At 41.2% G+C, this 24,337-nt stretch overlaps 1 protein-coding gene across 1 annotated transcript in view; it reads left to right on the top strand.

Annotated features, from left to right (window-relative positions):
• LOC134219099 (glucose dehydrogenase [FAD, quinone]) overlaps window positions 1-12,329 on the top strand; it is a 102,280-nt gene extending 89,951 nt beyond the window's left edge. Inside the window, exons 3-5 of the mRNA XM_062697793.1 lie at window positions 10,405-11,304; window positions 11,362-11,798; window positions 11,854-12,329. Of these exons, the coding sequence (XP_062553777.1) occupies window positions 10,405-11,304; window positions 11,362-11,798; window positions 11,854-12,060 (1,544 nt within the window). The 3' untranslated portion in view covers window positions 12,061-12,329. The remainder of the gene's footprint in view (window positions 1-10,404; window positions 11,305-11,361; window positions 11,799-11,853) is intronic.
• Window positions 12,330-24,337: the final 12,008 nt, after the last annotated feature.

Consider the following 24,337-nt stretch of genomic DNA (forward strand, 5'->3'; position numbering starts at 1 on the left):
GACGCAAGTACACTGTAGGTTTTTTTTTGTTCGTGATGAACCACTGCGTCCATTTCATTGAACTTTTGTAGTATACCCGTGTCATTTGTTTAGTGCATGTCCTTCAGCTCCATTTCTATTGAGAAGAAATGAAGTAGTCATTTTTTATTCAGATATTTTTCAAACTTTATGTAAGGCCTCTTTAGGTTAAGGTACCGCTATTTATACCCTTCGAGAAACGGCTTATACCATTTTCAAAGGCGCGCCCCTCAATCAGTTTCGGCTCAACAATAAGTGGGATAATATTGATTTTGACCATGCATCGGTAGTGGAGTTCGAACATATTTTTGCTTCTTCTTATGAGTTCCGAATTCGTTTTTGTACAGAGATCTGATTTCATTGCGTTTGGCATTTCTGAATCTCACCTTTACACAGAGCTCTAATCAGTCAGAAGGTTCAGCAGATCCACCAAATTCGTATCCGCTTCTTTCCTAATTAATCAGCGCTCTGGAGCTTGGAGATTCATGTCGTCGGCTTAAAAACCAGCCTAAGATTGAGTTACGTTTTTAAAATTTACTCCATTGACTCCATCCAAAAGGATCAAAAGGTGGGTCATCTAAAAGCAAATTATAGTCGTTCCATACTCTTCCGACCATCACTCATAAGTATTAACAAGAATAGTAAGAACTAGAGCACAGTGTGGTTTTGGGGCATCTTCCCCTGTATAGTTTGTTCGGATATAAGAATGGAAAACGCTATTTTGCTCATTACGTTAAAGCCTAAAAGCCTGTAAGATGTCGAAAAACAATCCCGAAAAAGATTAGGTGCAAGAACGTTTACCAAAAATTAAATAGGGGAACTGTACCGGTTTTGGCCATGTTCCTAATTTGGCCAATTTTGCGAATAACTCGAAAAATAAAGCAATTCGTAAGGGTTTTATTAGTTCCAACAAGAAATATATCCCTCACGCTTCAACGCTGCTTTCAACTGATCTATTATTTTGGAAAAATATGCATTTTTCAGGGTTGGCCAAATTAGGCATTAAGTTGGCCAAAACCGGTGCACTTCCCCTAACGGTTTTAGGATGGGATTTAACCATTTTTTTTCTGCCAGCAATGCCGAACTACCTTTGAAGTATAGCTCTTAACTGGAGTGTTTTTGGAAATATTATAGTATTTAGGGGAACTGTTCCGATCTCCATCTCACTGTACATATATCCATCTCATCGCTAAACAAAGAAATACGGCATCAAATTCGTCGCTTCTTTTTGTCAACATGCGTGCTCACTGCTGAAAAAAATCCCAAAAATAATAAACAAACCTAATTCTTTTCCATTGCTTTGTTTTTGATGGGATGGAAATAGGAGCTATGCGATGAAGTGGCGAACCGTTCCCCTATATAGTATTTATATGTATCTTAGAGTTATTTATAACCATTTCTCAAATAAATAAAACTAACGAAAAGAAGGTAAGGTCTTCCTACTTCCATTAGTAACTCGGTAGTGCATCTTTCAGCCTCCATATTGACGTAAAGAGATATGTGATTGACGATAAGCTAAACGTCAGAGTCAACACGCGTCAGAGTCGTCCGCCGCGGCTAAACATTGGGCGGCTACAAGACGGTAGACTAGCCCGAGACTACGCGCAGCAGCTGGAAGTGACACTCTCAACGGAAGAGCAGCAGTATCTCTTGAAGATGCCTGGAGAGATATTCGATTCGCCATTGGAAGCACCGCAACCGCTGCACTAGGCACGGTGGCTCCGGATCAGGGAAACGACTGGTATGACGGCGAATGTGAGCAGTTAGTTGAGGAGAAGAATGCAGCATGGGCGAGATTGCTGCAACACCGCACGAGGGCGAACGAGGCACGATACAAACAGACAAAACTCGAACAGAAACAAACAAAACACGATTTTCCGGAGGAAAAAGCGCCAGCAGGAAGATCGAGACAGTGAAGAGACGGAGGAACTGTACCGCGCTGATAACGCATGAAAGCTCTATGAGAAGTTGAACCGTTCACGTAAGGGCCACGTGCCACAGCCCGATATGTGTAAGTACATAAACGGGAACCTTTTTACAAACGAGCGTGAGGTGATCCAAAGGTGGCGGCAGCACTACGAAGAGCACCTGAATGGCGATATGGCAGACAACGGTGGCGGTATGGTAATGAACCTAGGACATAATGGTATCATTCGACGTAGCGGCGCGGCATTGTTCCCTAGCGTTACAGTGAAAGATGCTCTGATTTTTATGGAGGATTGGCTGTTTACACAAAGGACAGAAACAGCATGGCGAGGAAAGGTAAAGATGTACCTGAATTTGGCGAGGCAATGCATAACGGATAACTACTTCACATTCCGAGGAAACTACTACAAACAGACAAAAAGAGCACCTATGGGAAATCCGCTATCACCGTTTTTGTGCGAACTTTTCATGGCGAACTTGGAGAACAACCTGCAGGAACAAGGAGTACTACCCGAGAAATGGTGGAGATACGTCGACGACATTTTCAGCATCATTAATCAAAAGGATTTTCCCAGGATTTTAGAAGCGATAAACAACGTGCATAAGGACATCAAGTTTACCCATGAGGAGGAAAAGGAAGGTATATTACCTTTCTTGGATCTACTGGTCATCAGGGAAGCAAGTACGCCATTGAGCCTCGAAATCTACAGGAAGCCGACGAACATCATGAGAGTCATCCCATATACATCGAACCACTCGTATCAACATAAAATGGCAGCGTTTCATCACATGATCTACGTGATGCAGACGATACCCCTGAGCGAAGAAGGAAAACGAAGGAACTACAACATATTTTGGAAACAGCGAAGATCAACGGATACCAGGAGAGGACTATACGAGCAATCATCAACAAGAAGGAAAGGACCCTACGCCGAAACGGACTAAAAACGCTGACACCGATCGATGAGTCACTGAAGAGTTCTGGGCCCATATGATCAACATATCACCAACCAGCTACGCCTTCGACTAAGGAAATTCGGCATCGATCAAGTATTCTCCAGCAGAAGTAACCAACTCAAGTTTTTACTGATGGGGTCAACGTAGGATAAAGTAGAAATATTGAAAAAGGTGGACGTTTATGAAATAAGTTGCTCTCAATGCGAAAAAATCTATGGTCGTACAGAAAGATCATTAGATGTAAGGTTCAAGGTGCATATGGCGGAAGTGAGCAAGGCGAAAAGGAAAAATGATAAGGGATTGCATTGCGAATTAAGATCTAAGGTAGAAGAACATGTATATAAGGAAAATCACCCAATTACGACATCAAATATTAGAATTTTAATAAACGTCTCTTCACCGTGGAAACTTTGTGTGGCTGAGAGCTTGGAAATTAAGTTTCTACTTAAGCAATAAGATAATTAGTTAGTGTAGGTATATAAGGCAATTAGATTAGGCACCTAGCGTAGTATAAATAGCATAAGCTGCGATTGTTTTCTTCAAGTCGAGTCAAGTACGAGACACTGAAGACGACTTTACAGTTGAGGTTGAAATACGTATATGTAAAAGTAATACGAGGTGGTGGAATTAAATGGAATTGCACTAAACTCGTCTTATGACAGCGCAAAGAATAGTTTATTTACTTTTTAACTTGAACATTGAACTTGAACAGCGTCTCTCTGGTACCCAGCGGCTGATCAACGAAATGCTGTATCGCGTCAGCTATACCTGAGGTGGCAGCCCCACCAGCGCGATGTAGGTAACGCGACCCCGGTAAGGAAGCTTAGTGAAGCCTCTCAAATACCACGAAAAATGGAGATAGAAGAAAAAGAGAACGTTATTTTTGGCAACCGAACCGGCAACGAAATAAGGACTATGATTGGAAACTCGCTACTTGGAATGTCAGGACCCTAAATGAACCTGGACGAGTGAGCCTTCTGGCTCGTGAACTGCAGAAGGTTGGAGTGAACGTGGCCGATATCCAAGAAGTACGTTGGCCTAGATCCGGAGAACTTGAATTCCGAGCCGTGGACCACACGACCAACACTGCATTCAAATATAGCATCTATCACAGCGGCGGCAGAAAAGCAGAGCATGGAGTTGTATTCGTAGCGATGGGCAAGCAGATGAAGCGAGTTATGCGGTGGAAACCCATTAGCGAACGAATCGGTGTGTTGAGGATACGGGGCAAATTCTTCAATTACAGCCTAATCAACGTTTACGCACCGACAAACGATAAATCCGACGACGTGAAGGACACGTTTAATGAATGTCTTGATAAAGGGTATGGAGAGTGCCCAAAGCATGACGTGAAAATTGTTATCGGAGACGCTAACGCTCAGGTCGGTAGAGAGGACTTTTTCCGTCCTATAATCGGTAGGGAGAGCCTTCACTCCGCTACCAATGACAACGGCCTACGGCTAGTAAATTTCGCTGCTGCCAGAGGGATGGCACCTACTTTGCACGAAAGAGTATCCGAAAGCACACCTGGAGACACCCAAATGGTGAAACTTGCAACCAGATAGACCATGTTCTGGTGGATGGGCGCCATTTCTCGGATGTTATCGATGTGCGGACATTCAGAGGTCCGAACATTGATTCTGATCACTATCTCGTTGTCAGTAAAATTCGATCACGATTGTCAACTGTATCGAACGAAAGATCACAGCGAACGATGCGTATAATATCCAGCGATTGTCGGCAGAAGGAGTATCGGCTGAGTACTGAAAGCCGCACGTTGTCATGGGCTACCTAATATTATTACCAAATGGATTCACCAGATGCTTAAAAACTGACATCTCTACTCGACATTACGTCAAGCAGCGATTAGGAAATTAAGTGTCTGCGGATGCCCTCAAGGGGGAGTATTATCACCACTTTTGTGGAATCTCGTTGCAGATACGCTATTGAGGTTACTCAATAATGGCGGTTTTCCTACCTATGGATTTGCCGACGACTATCTTACATTGATAGTGGGTTTGTGCATTACTACCTTATTCGACCTGATGCAAAATGCTCTTCAGGTAGTTGAAAGTTGGTGTCGCCAATATGGCCTTTCGGTCAATCCGAATAAAACATCTATTGTTCTTTTCACGGAAAAACGTAATCGTAATGGTATTCGTCCATTACATCTTTTTGGTTCTGAAATCAATGTAACTGATCAGGTAAAGTACGTGGGTCTAATTTTGGATTCAAAGCTTTCCTGGACTCCTAACATTGAGTTCAGAATCAAAAAGGCGTGTATGGCTTTCGGCCAATGCCGACGAACCTTTGGTAAAACTTGGGGTCTTAAACCCAAATATATCAAATGGATTTACAAAACAGTTGTACGACCAATTTTGGCTTATGGATGTCTTGTGTGGTGGCAAAAGGGGGAAGTGAGGACAATTCAGTCTAAATTAGGCCATCTTCAAAGGATGTGCCTAATGGCAATGACTGGTGCGTTCTCTTCAACTCCCACGGCTGCTCTCGAAGTTCTCTTCGACGTGGCCCCACTACACATACATCTCAAACAAGAAGCATTTTCTTGTACTTACCGACTATGGGTACTCGGTTTCTGTAAACCGCAGTTCTACACACACTTCGTTGTTACCGCTTATGGTTAATTGGGACAAAATTTTCCTTGCTCCAAGTGATCTCACACACGTTAGTAGTTTTCCTTATAGGACATTTTCAACACAATTCCCCTCGCGGGATGAGTGGACATCTGGCTATTTGGAGAGAAGTATGTCGGACAGCATTGTTTGTTACACTGACGGCTCCCTCCTCGAAGGTAGAGCAGGTGCAGGCGTCTATTCGCGTGAGCTGAGATTGGAACAGTCACACTCACTGGGTACACACTGCACTGTCTTTCAAGCGGAAATATTTGCCATCATGTGTGGAGTGCAATGTGCACTGCAGCAACGCATTATGGGCAAAGTAATATACTTCTGTTCAGATAGCCAAGCAGCTATTAAAGCTCCCGCCTCGGCCAACTCAAGGTCGAAGTTAGTAATCGCATGTCGAACTCAAATTGAGGAACTGAATTCAGTTAATACTTTACACCTTATATGGGTACCTGGCCATTCTTCCATAGCTGGAAACGAATTGGCTGATGAGTTAGCTCGTAATGGAGCATCGCATGACTTTATTGGTCCTGAGCCAGCTATTCCAATATCCAAGTGTTGGGTGAAGCTTTTGATCAACTCTTGGGCTGTCACTCAACACAAATGGCATTGGAGTAGTCTGGATTCATGTCATCAAACAAAATTGTACATCCGGGAGCCATCTCCGGTAGTAGCAAGCTATTTAGCTAATCTGTCTAAACAGAATTGCAGTGTCTTAGTCAAGGCCTTGACAGGTCACTGCCGACTGAACTATCACATGGCAAATATTCAACGCGTTGAATCATCTGTTTGTGATAGTTGTGAACCCGATTATGGAACTTCTTATCATCTAATATGTAACTGCCCAGTCTATGCACAATTGCGCTTCCAAATATTTGGTAAACACTTACTTAGTGAAATTGACTTCAGAAACCTGAACCTTCAGAGTATTTTGTTGTTCATAACCCGTTGTGGTAAGGAGTAATAAGCTCTTGTACGCTTATGCGTTGTATGCCCTCTTCAAGGGCCCTTTTCCAAACATTCCCTTTGTTCTCCCATCCACATTCCTTTCCTTTTTGTTCACTGCCTTTTCCGTCAGGTGTGTGATGAAAAAGGCTGTGAAGGCGATGGCACAAATCTCCCAAATTGAGGTGAACGTGCCCCTGGAGCCGACGTTCTGATACCTGATACCTAGGGAGAGCCTTCACTCCGCTACCAGTGACAACGGCCTACGGCTAGTAAATTTCGCTGCTGCCAGAGGGATGGCACCTACTTTGCACGAAAGAATATCCGAAAGCACACCTGGAGACACCCAAATGGTGAAACTTGCAACCAGATAGACCATGTTCTGGTGGATGGGCGCCATTTCTCGGATGTTATCGATGTGCGGACATTCAGAGGTCCGAACATTGACTCTGATCACTATCTCGTTGTCAGTAAAATTCGATCACGGTTGTCAACTGTATCGAACGAAAGATCACAGCGAACGATGCACAATATCCAGCGATTGTCGGCAGAAGGAGTATCGGCTGAGTACCGCCAGAAGCTCGACGAGCGGATAAGTGCAATCAACGTTAGCGACAACAGAACGTTGCCAGAAGCTGGATGTTGGTGTCCGTTACTCGATCGAATAGAGATCGGTACAAGGAAGCAAGAGCAGCCGAAAAACGAACCCACCGCAGGAAGAAGAAAGAATATGAAGAACGAGTGATTAGCGAGGCGCAGGAAAAAATGGAACAGAACGATATGCGGAGGTTCTATGAGTCTGTCAATGGCGTGCGGAGAAAGACAGCGCCATCTCTCGTCATGTGCAACGACCAACAAGGGAATTTGCTGACAGATAAAACCGAAGTGGTTGCCAGGTGGAAGCAACACTTCGAGACTTTGTTGAATAGTGGAAGTGACGGTGCATCGGTGAACAGAATAAATATTAGCGACGATGGACAAGCTGTGGAGTCGCCTACACTAGATGAGGGTAAAAAAGCTGTCAAAGAGCTGAAAAAAAATAAGGCTGCGGGGAAGGGCCAGCTCCCGGCTGAACTTCTCAAACATGGCAGTGAGCAGCTTTATGAAGTTCTGCACCATATTATGTCGAAAATATGGGAAGACGAGGAAATGCCTGCTAGCTGGTTGGACAGCCTCATTTGCCCTCTTTTTAAGAAAGGGCACAGACTAGAATGCACCAATTACCGAAGAATAACCCTCCTTAATTCGGCGTACAAAATTATGTCCCGTATTCTGTTCAACAGATTGAGACCGCTTGAAGAGTCCTTCGTTGGCGAATACCAAGCAGGTTTTAGTGAGGGCCGATCAACGACGGATCAAATGTTGTTTACCCTGAGACAAATCCTTGATAGATTCCGGGAGTACAACTTGCAGACACATCATCTGTTTGTTGATTTCAAAGCGGCGTACGGTTCAGTGAAACGGTTTTCCGGCGGAACTGATACGACTGATTCGTATAACGTTGGACGGATCGAAATCAAGTGTAATGGTTGCGGATGAAATATTTACATAATTTGTTACCTTAGATGGATTGGAGCAGGGTGATGCACTCTCGATTCTACTGTTCAATATAGCGCTCGAAGCAGCGATTAGGAGAGCTGGTGTGCAAAGAACCATTATCACAAGATCGCACATGCTCCTTGGATTTGCGGACGATATCGATATTATCGGGATTGATCGCCGTGCCGTGGAAGAGGCTTTTGTGCCTTTTAAGAGGGAGACAGCGAGGATTGGACTCACGATCAATACCAGCAAAACGAAGTACATGGTCGCTGGCAATCAACGTGGGTTCATTAGTGGTGGTGGTAGCGAAATGGTACTGGATGGTGAATTTGAAGCGGTAGAAGAATTTGTGTATCTTGGAACATTAGTGACGTGCGATAATGACGTTACCCGCGAGGTGAAGAGGCGTATTGCAGCTGCAAATAGGGCTTATTACGGACTTCGTAACCAGCTTAAGTCCCGTAGTCTGCAAACGATAACAAAACTCGCGCTGTGTACTACTCTGATTCATCCGGTGGCTTTATACGGTAAAAGAGGCTGATCGGAGAGCTTTCGGAGTGTTTGAGCGTAAGGTGCTGCGGATAATACTCGGCGGTAAAAAGGAGAACGGTATCTGGCAGAATCGCATGAATCACGAGTTGTACCAGCTGTATAAAGGGATGGATATTATTAAGCTTATACAACACGGCAGACTACGGTGGGCTGGTCACGTTGTTCGTATGCCGGAAGAACGTCAAGCGAAGATAATATTTAGTAAAGAACCCGGAAGAGGCCGCAGGCTTCGTGGAAGGCCGCGTACACGATGCCTTTTGCAGTTGAAGAGGACCTGAGGGCGCGCAATGTTCAGGGCGACTGGAAACGATTGGCCCAGGATCGAGTCCAGTAGAGAAAGATACTCCATTCGGCGTAGGTTCATCGAAGTGCTGTAGCCCATCAATTATCAAGTAATCACCCATGGTATTACAGCTTGACATCTTCGCGACACTGGTTCAACAAGCTTTCCCGGGTAGAAGCCATGAACAGAATAACAAAATATGATATGGACTTGATTGATATAAGAGATAAAATAACAGGCAACAATATCAAAAATTTACACCGAAGTATTATTTCAATATCAAGATATGCTTTGGTTAAGAACAACCCTATGGTACATGATATTATTCTCTTCTTACATATAGCATAACTTGATCTTATCATGATGTTTTAGTTCAATACATTGGTATTGTCGTCTGATCTTTTATCTCTTATCCCAATCACGTCCATATCTCATTTTGTTATCTAATCAACATTTGGTATTATTAAGCTATTTTCGTCTATTAGAGTTGTAGCCGTTTCTGGTGCGATATTGTTTTATTCAGTTGTAATTACTTGTCATAAGTGCTGAATACTAGGTGGATGTTGTTTTTGAACATCAATTTTCAAAATAGAGCGCAAATGTTCTATTGGATTAAGGTCAGGTGACTGTGCTGACCACTCCAAAACGGCGATCTTCCGTTCGTTGAGCTATTGCGATACCAGTTCTAACGTATGCTTTGGGTCTCCATCTTACTGAAATGTGTATATTCGGCCCCATTATCAGTTTTCGAACGGTTGCTGGAAGTTTTCGCTTTAATATGTCCAGATAAACTTCCATTATCATTATTCCGTCCATGAATTTAAGGTCCCCAACATCAGAGGATGCCTTTAAGCTCCAAATAATGACCCTACATTCATTAGAAATAAAACATCTGGCTGAGTTATTTGACAATTAATGATGTTGCAAGAAATGACCTCTTCGATGTTTGACTGTCGGACTTAAACACTCCTTGTCAAGCTTTAATCGGTCTTCCACCATGTTCTTGTGATGTCATCAGACCCAAATAGCAATATTTTAATTTCCTCTGACCATATGATCTTTTCCAGTCATCAATTTTGTGCAGTAAATGTGCTCTTGTGACCAAATAAGCCGTTTTTTTTCCGCGGATAACTGTGGCTTCTTGAGTGCAAACCTGCCCTTGTTTGTTTCGTTGGTTTTAGCCTCTACGACGATGGACGGAAATACCTACCGTGTCCCTAATTGCTCTTGGCTTTGTTTGAGCCCTACTTAGTTGTCCTGATTCGAAACAGCAAATTTGGTATTTCAGGAGAGCAATTTATTCTTTGCTGGTTCTGGCCCCCGAATGATTCCATAAGGACACGCTTAGACGGGCCAAAGAAGTTTTTTTTGAAGAGCATAAAAGTTCTTCAAATTTGCATCAATATTTGCTATAGTTCTATAGTATAGAGCGTGACATTAGAGTTATGAGACAAAGAAAGATTATTCCATGAAAATAATGTATTCTTTCAGAACATAAATCAAACTGAATCTTGAAGGTTTACAATTTCGTTACAGGTTACAACTGGGGCTATAAAGCCGACCCGATGAATGGTGCCTGCCTCGGCTTGCAGAATGGAGTATGTAGCTGGCCCAAAGGACGTGGGCTTGGAGGAACCAGCCTTATAAATTTCCTCATATATACCAGGGGCCACATGAAAGACTATGACGGTTGGGAGAGCGCAGGGAATACTGGCTGGGGCTACCGGGAGGTGTTAAAGTACTTCAAAAAGTCTGAACGTGTGAAGATAAAAAGGCTGAAAAAATCGCCCTACCATTCTGGAGACGGATACCTCGATATAGAGCATTCGTCCTATGAAACGCCCATGCTACGGTCGTTCATTGAGGCGGGAAAGCAGATGGGCTACATGGAGACTGATCCGAATGGCGAGAGCTTGTTGGGGTTCTCGAAAGCGCAAGCAACTATGCGAAACGGAAGACGATGCAGCACCGCTAAAGCTTTTCTCAGACCTGCTGCTTATAGACCAAATTTGCATATATCCATGCTGTCTAGGGTGACACGAATCCTGATTGACCCCATAACCAAATCAGCATATGGCGTTGAGTTCCTTAAGAACAAACGAAGGTACGCTGTAAAGGCCAACAAAGAAGTAATTCTTTCTGCAGGAGCTTTAGCATCGCCGCAGCTTCTAATGTTGTCGGGCATTGGACCAAGGGAACATCTCCAAGAAGTGGGTGTTCCCGTCGTGAAGGATCTCAGAGTGGGCTTCAATCTCCAAGACCACATGACTTTGCCTGGATTGGTGTTTACTGTCAATCAACCAGTTACCGTCCGCGAAAGAGATATGCGTGCTCCACCAGTCGTGTTGGATTATCTGTTGAATGGAAGGGGGCCATTCACGGTCCCTGGAGGCGCTGAAGGAGTTGCCTTTATCAAAACTAACATCTCTTTCTTACGTAAGATAGCTTCGAAGATATCGTGATATTATTGCAGTTTTTCATTCATTTTTATAGCTTCAGACGTTCCGGACATAGAGTTGGTGCTGGGAACGGGGGCTTTCAATAATGACGATTCAGGATCACTGCGGTCTGCGTTCGGTATGACGAAGGAGTTCTACGAGCAAACCTATGGTACAATCATGGGACACCATGCCTTTGCCATTTCACCAGTTTTGCTGAAACCAAAAAGTCGAGGCCGTATTATGCTGAAAAGCCGAAATCCTTTCCATTGGCCGAGGATGCAGGGGAACTATTACCAGAATTATGACGATCTGAGAGTACTCCGAGAGGGAGTAAAACTGGCAGTGCAAATAGGAGAATCGTCAAAATTTGCCAGATTCGGAGCCAAATTACACCGGGTGCCTTACTTTGGGTGCGAAAACTATCCATTCAGAAGTGACGAATACTGGGAGTGCTGTATCCGAAGAGTTGGAACAACTCTACAGCACCAGGTTGGAATGGTTTTTGTTAGAGCTGGATGAAATATAATATTATTCTTTTTTTTAGTCCGGAACGTGTAGAATGGGACCGGCAAGTGATCCAACAGCCGTGGTTAGTCCTGAGCTCGTCGTCTACGGAATCAGAGGTCTCCGGGTGGCAGATTGTTCGATTATGCCTGAGATTGCGGCCTCTCATACAAATGCCGTAGCCATAATGATCGGTGAGAAGGCTGCCGACATGATTAAACAGTACTGGAGTAATGAAATTCGATAGTAGATATTTTGGTGCGAGAAGTAGGTGCAGATCTAGTCATATTAAATTGAAGAACGGTTTTTATATTCTATGTGTACATAAAATATTTTAAATTAATTATGGAATACTCCATTTAGTTAATGTTAGGTTTGTTTGATTGATAGTTTGACCTTTTTACGTGTAAATTATGTGATAATTTGTTTTTTTTTTTCTGTTTGGTAATCAAAATGCGTGAAAGTTAGGTTTAGAGTGATGTTGAAATATTTATAAATATAACCACTGTTGATATAAAACTTATAAAATATCTCTTTAGGCTCTTCTTGAGAAAATTCTAACAGATGATGAAGCATAGATGAAAAAAGATTTCGAGGTTGTAGGCCTGGCATATGATTTAATCATCATAGGCGGGGAAAGTTTGTGAATTTCATTTTAGAGAGAATACAATAGTCATTGAACACTTCAACTGCAGTTCGACCTATTTTTTTCCTTGTGTCTGTGTGGCCCAAATGGCCGGTGCGAAAACCAGTAAAAAAACAAATGGCCATTAAAAAAACAAAGAAAATCTTCTAGCATAGAACGCAATGATTTTTTTTAAAGTTATTTACGTGAGACGAAGATGAACACATCTCTCAGATTTCGTTAGAACTAGCTTAACTGGTAGTCTCATGTACACCAAAGTCACAAAGTTATACATTTCAAACTAAATTTATTTTAACCAAAATCAATGCTTCCATGACCCACCTTGGGATTTTTTAGATAGTCAACCCTTTTCTCGGCAGTCTCCCAGACGCGCCTTGTGGTATTGCAAACCACAATCCATTTTCCAGCGGTCTTCCAGACGCGCTTTGTGATTTTTCAAACCACATTCCATTTTCCAGCGGTCTTCCAGACACGCTTTGTGATTTTCTAAACCCTAATCCATTTTCTAGCGGTCTTCCAGTTGTGATTTTCCCAACCACAATCGATTTCGAGCGGTCTTTCAGACACGCATTGTGATTTTCCAAACCACAAACCATTTTCCAGCGGTCTTCCAGACGCGCTTTGTGATTTTCCAAACCACAATCCATTTTGCAGCTGTCTTGAAACACCCTCTTTATGATTTTTCAAACCACAGTCCATTTTGCAGCGTTCTTCCAGACGTGCTTTGTAGCAATACAAACCCATTGCCTTGTGTTTTTTAAATCATCAAATATTTTAACACATTAGCACATTAACAAATTGAATTCAACTCACTTTTTGAAATCAGCGTCAGGATCCAACAAATAACCTGGCAGGATCGCCAAAATGTGTGGCCCCAAATGACCGGAGCGAGATGCTATGACAGCAGCTCTCCATGGGTGTGTGCACGCCACGAAGGTCTGACCAGAAGAGGCCGAGTCATGGCTTGCTGTGCACTGATCGACACGCTGAGGTGTTGATGTATAATCACACGCTGATGGTAACTTACTCAAACCCCACAGTGTCAATCTTTGAAGTATGGTCGTTCTTAAATTAAAAAGTTATTACAGGTACATATACCTCGATTATATGGACTTTTTCGTTGCAAAAAAGTCCATATAATCGAATTTTCCATATAATCGAAGCATTTTTTTTCTCAAAATTTATGTTATACGATGAAAATAAGTCTTAATACACTAAAAAATATCCATTTATTTTCCTGCAGTCCAATTCGCATGTTTTGACCGATTTATGACAACTCAGCAGATGATGAGCTTTTGTAAGAATGTAACCTTTTTCCAGTCGCAAACTTGCACACATTCTAAGATTACGTTAGTGATGGAGAGTTTGCCAAGCTTAAAATGTACACAATAATATACTTTTGTAGAAATTCTAACTACAGTGCCTACCTGTCTTAGCAACGAAGCAAACACTGAGTGTACGAGAAAGTTATATCTTCTTCTATATACATAAAAATGAATTTCTGTCTGTCTGTGCCTTATAGACTCGGAAACTACTGAACCGATCGACGTGAAAATTTGTATGTAGAGGTTTTTGGGGCCGGAGAAGGTTCTTAAGATGGTTCGAGACCCCTCCCCGCTTTGGAAAGGGGGGCTCCCATACAAATGAAACACCAATTTCTTCATAACTCGAGATCTAATCAGAAAATCAATTTTAGGCGAAACGAAGTTCGTCGGGTCTGCTAGTATTCGCATAAAAAACAAACTTCTTATAAAAGGACTGACACTTGTTCTAAATCGATTTGATCGCAGCAAATTGATTTGGATGAAGAATTTTGTTCAATTGTTTACTATTGAAAATTTACCGGATCGAGCTATGGGCTCAGAAAATATGGCCAAAATACATTATTGAATATGTACAAGAACGTTTAGAATCAGTCTCTTTTTCTGACACTTATCTTTAACCGATCTGCTTGCAACTTGCAAGTTGCGTTTGATAGGGATTTATTTTTATGAATGTAAATAAGGGATCCTATGTATCTACCAGTGCCAATTGCCCCTTCCTGTCAAAAACTGCGACTTGTTTTATTGTCTCATTTAATTCTTTGACTCGTTGAAGGTCAACTTTCCTACAGAACCTGAAACGACTGAAGAAAAATTGGCCTAACTCCAATTCTAAATCGGGCGAATGTTAGGCCAAGTGATCCTGCATGAGCATTTAAGGATCACTCGCTTGCTGAACGGTTAAACAGCAACACACACATTCACACAACACGTTCCGGATATTCAATTTCTTTTCCTGCCGTTAAGCATCAGTATAATGCGGCCGAGGGTTATTTGACAACACTTATTTAAATATAAAGACTTCTTGTAGATTTTTCGGTTTTTTACAGCTTAAATCATAATCAAGTTCATCCAGAAAAAAATAGCACATATTGAAATAAACTCTTCCAGTTTCCTGGACATACTGCTAACAAAATCCGTGGGTTGGATTTTGCTGGAAGTTAATGCGTCATCTGCCCTTCTACACGTAATTCGATGCACCAAAAGCAAGAAAAGGTTTAAAGCAAAGATCGAACAGTTAAATACGGCAACATTATCTCATCACGTGCTTCTCATACTGTCAGACTTACAATTCACTTCTCGTTTTCATATAGCAGAGATCATCTAAACATATGCGTTATATTTCCCCACTCATTTGTAAGGACGTGGCCGAGGGTGCTGTTGATTAATGCAATATACAAGTACAACGAAATATCCAACGTGAAAATGGTGAATTAATCCAGTCATCCGAACAAATGATTCAATGTGGGATTTCATATAAGTTCGAAAACATGACATACTGGCCTTTACTTGCCCCAATTCACCCTAATAAATATAAAATCAATGTAAAATATGACATAGAATATTCAATAGCTTTTCAGAAACCCAAATCACGAAAAAAAAATTGGGCTAAAAAAATTGTCCATATAATCGAGGTAAAAAGTCCATATAATCGAAGTCCATATAATCGAGGGTCCATATAATCGAGGTATACCTGTAATAGTTCGGTTACCAACCAAGCAATGAGTATGTTGGTATTGAGCGAATGGTTGCAAAAAACATTTTTAGACAGTACACAATATCTTAGAAAATTGAGATAGGACACCCTCGTAGTGTAGATGTTTTCGAAACAAGAGATAAATGACCCTTCCCAGGTTTCCGGTTTGTTAGTTGAAAGTTAGCTGAGTCGAAGACACTGATTGGAGATTAGTCGCAAGTAGGCTGTGCGTCCGAACGCATGGTTTTATTTTCGCGTGACGTGACAAGATGTTTGCTGAAGGACGGGACGCCGGCTATCCACATCTGCTATTTCACGATTTCAACGGATTCAAGCCGGAATCCCAACGGATTCCACTCGAAAACCCAACGGATTTCACTCAAAATCCCAACGGATTCCACTCGAAATCATAACAGATTCCCAACGGATTCCAGTCGAAATCCCGGCGAATTCCAATCGGAATCCCAACGGATTTTTTCGGAATCCCAACGGATTCCAATCGGAATCCCAACGGATTCCAATCGGAATCCCAACGGATTCCACTTGGAATCCGAGCCACTCAGAATCTGAACGGATTCCATTTGGAATGCGAACGGATTATACTCGGAATGAGAACGAATTCCACTTTGAATCCAAACGTCCAGGAGCACGTACGGTTGAATGTCCTTCGATAACCTCAAGCTAATGAAGGACATAGCCAGTACCGCCATTGAGTGAACCAAGTACAAACTGGTGCATCAAGAATGTGAAATGTTTCTGGTTTGGCTATGGAACTCGGAGCTGTTACAAGAACGCCCGATGCAACCTTTGCGGAAGATACCACGGTGTTGACGAATGCGAGAAGATGGAGGAAGCCGGACTCCAAGTGTATCAACTGTGGGGACAAGTACCGGGCCACCACGAAGGCCTTTCCAAAGCGTGCGGAGTTTTGCGAAATCCGTCAAAAGGCATCCACCGAAAACCGGCTAAGCAGGAGCTTCCTCCTCACCGCTTGATCAGCGTAATATTAAAGCAATTCCACCCCCTCGGCGGCCCATCCCGGTTCAGCCGCCGCTGCGACTGCAAAGAAAGATGGCCATAAGCAACGGAGCAGCTAGTTTCAATTTTCAGCCAACTTGACTAGATCTACACTTTGGGTCTTGTAATCTTTCCTGAAGTTTACAAGGCTGAAATGCAATTTTAGGTGATTGTTTCGCTACACAATTATTGTTAACAGTAAATGTAAATATTCACATAAGAACATGTTTCTTATATAAAAATACACCCCCCCCCCCTCGAATAAATGGAATTTTAGCAGCACGGCAAAAAAGTTCATGTGCCGTCAAGTAGCCAATCTCTCAATCCGGTGAACCAATAGGAGGTAGGGAATGTTTGAAATTCGAATATAGCTAGGAAGCACTACTGGGGACCTGGGTGGTGCGGATAGAATCAATTTGGTTGTCAAAGTGAAGCCAAAATTTTCTATTGTGCCGGAGCCAAACATTGAAGATTGTGGTTATGTTCGTTTTAGATCTTATATTGAGAAGTATTGTTATTTTTTGGGGTAAAATAAAAATAAACTTAGTTTGAGCTTTGCATTCTTTGCAATAAATATATTCACATTATATTTCGGGTGGATAATTAGTAGGAATGCAACTTAAAACGCACTCGTTACGAGATTTCACGAGATTCAGCAGCTGATTGGGGCAGGAATGTATGTTAACCATCGTAAAGTCATGTAGAGTCTCGCGCATTTGTGCGCCATCGTGCAGCATGGAAAGAGAAATTCGAAAAGCGGGAAATGTTTGACAGCCGGAGAACTGCAATATAATTCTGATTATGGGATTGATTTCAAAATATCCCGCTACTCGCTTGAGAGCAGAAAAGCGGCTCTATCCGCAGCACCCAGCTGGGGACATGTTCGTTCACTGCTCGCAACTATAATCGGACGGCGCCAAACCAATACCATCTAGCAGTATGCCCACGAGTTGGTATCATTCGATACACCATGCTATTGGATCCCAGACAACCAGAATGCATGCATAATAGAATTGTTTTTCTGTTATGCGATGCCTATGCACACAAATTTCATCGCTTACCAGTCGCGAAAACGCTTTTTGCGTACAAAAGTGGAGGCGATATATGTGTATTTCTTATCCGACGTTGAACGGCAGTGTATGCGATATGCACGATTTTTATGCGAGTTTGTTCGTTATACATTGCGATGTGGTTTGTGATTACAAACTCTGTTTGACAGATAATCCGATTTCGTTTGAGTTTGTTTGCAGGAATATGCGATGTCAACATATGAAGCTGGAATAAACTCGCAAAATAGCCTACTGTGCGGGAAAGTTTATAAATAAACTGATGAGCTTCGCACCACAATGCGATTTTGATGAAATTTGGATCGGTAAACGATTTGAATGAATTATTGGCAGTGGCTGATTTTCTACCCGCCGCAGCCACATCCAGGCGCTATAGTATATGCACAAAATAGCCAGCAAGAGTTAACCACCAGAAATTTGTATGGCGAAAGACATCTAACGCTGGTTTTCTCAAAATAAGGAACTTTTCATGAAAAACTATTTGGTACCGGTTATGAGGGATGGTGTCCGCTACTACGCCTACCAAATATTTTTTCGATTAAAGTGCTTAATTTTGAGAAATCGAACCTTAGATGCCTTTCGCCATACTGATTTCAGAAAGTTAACTCCTAGTGTGCCGCTGTAAGCACGCTCAAAGCAGTCGATTCATTGTACATTCTTATGCGATGTGTGGTTGTCTGGCTCTGACCCTATATAAAGCCCATCGATCCACATGGAAGGTATCTATTAGATCCTGGATAATGTACCAAAAGGTATTTTATTTCGTCAGTGCAAGTCTAATTTTCCCAAAACGTTATTGTCTTCGGCAAAGTGGTTTAGTTCGTAGAAAACAAACTACTACAGTTCGCGAATTCGTTAATAATCGCGACAGGTAAGGCTACTAGTTAGCGCCGGTTCTCCTTACCGTTAACGTAGAGACCGGAAGTTAAAGCAAGAGGTCTCAACAGGTCGATGAGCCTAAATCGGTACAGTGATTGACCGTTAATATACCGACCTAGTGTGCATGTTGCCGCGAGTGAACTAAACCACGGTTAAATTCCTCTAAAAGGCACTATTCAGTGGTCGTCCGTCAACAAACGACCCCTACGCAAATTCCTCCAGGCGGAGGTGAAAGCGAAGCGATCGAGATAAAGTAGATCCGCGTAGCCTTAAATCAACATTTTCCCGGCGGTACTAGTGCCGAGAGTCGTCTGCAGCCGGTTGGGAGCCGGCACCATTGCCAATAAAGTAGACCTCGTGGTGCCGTTATCAGGAATAGCAGCAGCATCGATGAGCAACAAAAAGTGCTTAGAAAAGTCAATAAAAACCTAGTATCAAATAAACAAATGTCTTGAGCTCTTCTATTCAATTTTCCCTTGCCACCTTCTTGGGTGCACCAAAATCAAGTTTTAGCTCAAATTCTTCACGGCGGTTGCAAAGAGATACAGATAAGTCTCCACTAAAGCGATTGTTCGACCCTGAGATAAGAAAATAGGTGAGCAGGCTCAAGACGATCGGATGTCCATGTCAAAGACACATGGGCGCAATCGGTATTAACGTCGATATTTAAAATAGCTGCTAGGATGGGTCCGAACAATTGGAACGCTTGCTCTCTAAAGAGAAAAATCATTGAGCTTAGCGGTTTCCTCGAGGAAAAGGCGAACGACGTTGCGTTCAACGCCGAAACCAACCTGAAACCCAAGGGATGAGCAACAATACCGGATTTCAGGCTGGTAAGGTTAGAGCATGAGCATGATTGACCGCCTACGGTTGCTACTCCGTTATTTCCAGGTCAGCTGTAATTACACAGAGATGACCTGGAAATCTATGTGTAAGAACTAGTGACCTAAAAATAAGCAATACCAGCGCCAGCCGTGTCCCAATGCAGGTCAATTAAGGAATGGGTAGGAAAATATTGACATGACCCTCGCTTTGATAGAAGCCGACGACACTTTCACGGTATGCCGTGTACAGCGTGTAGTTTGATTGGTGAAAACAAAATTAATATTTTTAATTAAAGCCCGATCAAAGCAGAACAAAGTTTCGGTGATCGGCTGATCTTTCTGCTTATTGAAGAATACATGTCATTTCTACTTTCTAATTAACTCAGTCACCCGCACCAAGCAGAAGTAAATTTCGGTGATCGCCCGATCGTTCTACTTACTGGGAAAAATAATGACTGGACGCAATCTCCAATCGTTCTACGTCCAGCACAATACACGAACAAACTTGCAGTGATGGTTTTACTTTCTTATTAATTTACTCGCCCGCCCAGCAGAACCAGACATTTCGATAATCGCGCGATCGTTCTGCGTCCAACACAAAACACCCGGATTTCAAGCTGGTAAGGTAACTCCAACAGATTGCAAGGAGTTGAAAAACCTAGAAAAATTGCTTACGTAATTAGTGTACGGCCCCTAGCCACATGCAAGCCAAAGTTGGCGATGAAAATCGGATAAACTGAAAAGCGAAATTTTCAAACACACCCGACGGCATGGGCAGTTCACCACTGCAGGACACCTCATCGCCAAACATCAAGCATGGGACAACTCTCGCTCTAATCAAAATGGCATGATGTGGCGTAAATAATAGCTGGAAGGCCATTCCATTATTTTGAGCTGCAGTAGTTCGATCCTGTTGACACAGTCCGGGGCCCATGGTACACTCGGTATCTTTATTACGAACATGGACGACCACATCTCCCATCCGGTCGTCTACCAGGAGCTCAGCTTAGACCACCACCCCACTATGGGGCATGTTTTCGATCTTATAAGATGTTTTAATGTTGTCATAACAGGGAAATGTTGTTAAGTAACAATTGCAGTCATTTCGCGACTAATTTTTGAAAAGAGCTTAATATTTTAGCTCTTTAATCAAAAATATAAGGTACACTGGGGGAAGTGGAAAAATCGACTCGAAAAATTGGAATTGTACATACTTTACAGTTTTTACCACATCATAACATTATGCAAGAATATACTTTGATGCTCACACTAATACTATGTTGAAATTTGTATAATACATACACTAACACGATTAATGCATAAACTGTAATTTTAGGTTTCGCGAAAAGTTGATTTTTGCATTCATAAAATCAATTCTTATTTACACCAATTGTCGCTTTTTCAAGTGAATTTACATCACAGGTGATCATTATAATATAATTAAACTAATCCCATTCAATTGGTAGTGGTTTGTATCAAGAAAGGAAATAATTCAAAGATTTTACACTTATCCTGTTTGATACCTGAAACACAGCGGGGGAAGTGGATAATGTTCTAATTACGCAATTTTTGTTTTCCCTCCAGGGTTTATTTCGATAGCTGTGAATCTTAATATGTTCCTTCTTTGTTATCATTGTGATTCCAGTGGTGATTGGACTAATATAAAGTAGAAATTGCCTGATTAATCCACCTATCGGTATTGATGCCTTTCACATGTTTTACATATGAAAAAAATGTATAAGAAAGTTAAAAATAACACTGATAGGTAAATATATTCTATAATTCACATTAATTTTTATTCATAACAAGTTTCGCCGTTGAATGCAGGAGTCTCGTTTCGACCGTCTTCCAGTGCGGTTGGTTTTTGCGCTCTACTTTTGTGCGGTGATTCGCCTAAAAGTAGAACAATAGAACCAGTGCAGTGACCGCGGTCGAAACAAATGTGTAGTGTATAAAAAAGTGCTGCAGATCCGGAAGACGTGCGCATGTTTGTGCTTGCAAGGGCCGATCGATTGTTATCAAGGGCAATGCCCTTGCTAATATTGCGATCAAGGCTATGTAAATGCTCAAACATGTTCAGCGTCAGATTTATTGAGGAGAGGTAAGGTTTTGATGATCCGTAAATTTAACACGCACGCACTCACACAAACGCACACACACATTCATATTATACACACATACATATACACAAATACATACATATACTGATGGACATGTGTGTTCGTAATGTTTTCATAGTAGTTCTATTAAAACATGACAAATACTTTTGTCTATCAGTGTAGACATATAAACACACATACACACTCATATACATCATACAAAAAACACGTACAAGATTTTTATCATATATTAGGTATCTATATTATTGGAAGCGTTTGGTACGGGAGGTCCACGCTTTCTTCCGTTCCCCTCGATTCCAAGCTATTGAGTGACTTTAGGTATTCCTGAAGTCGCTCAATATCTAGGAGTCATCTCTGCGGTACATACTGCGTAGTTGGCCTGGCCATATGAAAAGAAAAATGACGGAATTTAGAAACCGTCATTTTCCAGGATGCTTTCAAGTATTGGCTACGCATGTATGAGATTAGATTAGATTAGATAACAAGTTTCGCCGTTGAATGCAATTTTTTTTGCGAACAAATTGGTTAAGAACAAGTTCTTAATATTAGCTGATAATTTTGTACGAGCTTTGCATACACACATACATACAAATACGCACATACAGATATCATCTCAATTCGTTGACCAAAGTTGATTGGTTTATAGCCCTGTAAGTCTCATTTATCCTTCAAAAGTTCATCCTTGAGGCGAACATATAGATTTTACGTACACTTAATGTTCGAGAAGGCACAACCAGCCCTCCCTAGCTATTACAAGAATTCCTTGAGGGTCTATTCCGTTAAGGTAATGAAATTATTCCACAAAAGTTACTCAGAGCAATTATCGTATTGATTTTAGTTATATGTAACTACTCATCACTATTGAAGGTCGAGGTCACATGGATTTTCCACTTACCCCATCCCACTAGGGTAAGTGGAAAAACAACTCCTAATTCTAAAACTTATTTCCATAAATTTCATGCGACCAAAATGGTATGAATTACCGCACAGTTAGTGCAAAACTGACTGTTTTTGATAGCCCATTTTGATTGAACGCATTTAGATCATTTAAACTGCACACCAAAAAATTATGAATATTACAGGTGATGTATTTCAAAAAAAATGACACAAAACCACATGACATAAACAGAATCGTATATTTTTAAATGTCAGAACATTTAAAATTACATGTCACGGAACCTAAACACAGCACCCGTTGCAACGCACCTAACGCACAAGCAGTCAATGACTTGATGCAGTGAAATACTTGTTCAGTGCAAATCGTGGAACCAGTTTTACTTCGATCATCCCTCTTTCAAGAAACGGAGATAGCTGAGTGGTAGCGTGCTGGGCTCTCACTCAGCGGACTTATGTTCAATTCTCGTTCTGATCAATAAGTTTTTTTGTCAATAAAGTTGCGATGTAAAATTAAAGTACCATCTAATTTTACGTCAAAAATGACGCTCGTATATGTCGGTGTCACAGCACCTAACATTACATGAATATTTTTAGGTGTGTGGTTTTACACTAATTTAAACATGAACTATCGATTTTTTCTTTTCCACTTCTCCCAGTGTACCTTATATAAATTTCCAAACAACACCGAATTTTATTCACAAAATATCAAGAACAAATAGGGACGTACCTTTATTATAGTAGAATATTGAAATTAGTGTTGCCATGATGTACAATAAGAAAATAAATTGGAACGCACGTGCTTTTTTTTTTTTTAATAGCGTTTTCTCAAAATGACGCAAGTTTGCGCAAGATTTTCCGTGGGAATCTGAAAGTACACATCCCAAATCTGATCCCCAACTAAATATCTCAGCGGAGAAATGCGGGGAAAAAAAGTTGCTGACTTTTTAAGTTGAAAATGCCTCATATTGACAGGGTTTTTTTTTCGTATTTTGATTTTTTTTTTTTTTTCCCTTCATGCTATCACGATTTTCGATATGAAAGCTCTTTTAATTATATTTACAATGCTATATATAAACCTCGGTATCGTATCAGAAACAACACACTTAAAATAAATCGCAGATTTCTGTGAAATTTCACCGAAATCTCAACAGCAGAACTGTTCGGTAAAAATTTTACAGATTTTTTGGTAGTTTTGACAGTTGAACAAAGGAAAATACCGCAGAAAATCGGTGAAATAATTACCGAACAAATCTGCTGGTGAGATTTCGGTGAATTGAAGCAAAATTCACCGAAATCTGTGAAATGATTTAAGTGTGAACCTTTCAAAAATTGGTATGAAGTGAAGCAAGATTTTGAAGAGAAAAACCGCGTTTTTTACCTTTTCTCAATTTTGATAACGAATATCTCAAAAACTATACATCGTAGGGACCTGAAATTTTGGGGTTTTCTTATCTTGTGTATCTACTTTCGTGAAAAATAGTGAAAAAAATATTGGTAAAAGTGGATTTTTCGATTAAAGTCCGCCTAAATCCCCATAGTGCACCCGGAGGTAGCCACCCGGTTAAAACAGTACCATAGGCTCAATAGTGTAAACAATTGGATTACCATATGCTCTACGGTATACAATAGGATATATTGTGTTTTGATGGTTGCACATATTGTATCAACACCGTGGATATAATACGTCAACATAGTTCTCTAATGTAACAGTACTTGCAATTGTTTTTGGACCATTTTAGTACATAAGTTTTAATTATTGATAACTTATGAAAACTTTATTCAAAATGCTAAACAATATTTACCCCATTGCGTAAAAAATGCATTATTTTTCTCTAAATTTCATTGTTGAACGTTAAAGCCGTCATAATTAAGAAATTCAATATCGTATTGTTTTACTATAAAAATACAATTAAATCTAATGTAACTCGAACGGTTTTCTTCGGATATTTCAACAATATAATTACGATACACTCTATTGTTTGACAAAAAAAGTGCATGTAAAACGCATGTTAACGTTCTAATGCGAAAACTTCATTTACAATTAATTGAATGGTTC

Source organism: Armigeres subalbatus, chromosome 3 (genome assembly GCF_024139115.2).
Source record: "Armigeres subalbatus isolate Guangzhou_Male chromosome 3, GZ_Asu_2, whole genome shotgun sequence".
Classification (NCBI taxonomy): Eukaryota; Metazoa; Arthropoda; class Insecta; order Diptera; family Culicidae; genus Armigeres; species Armigeres subalbatus.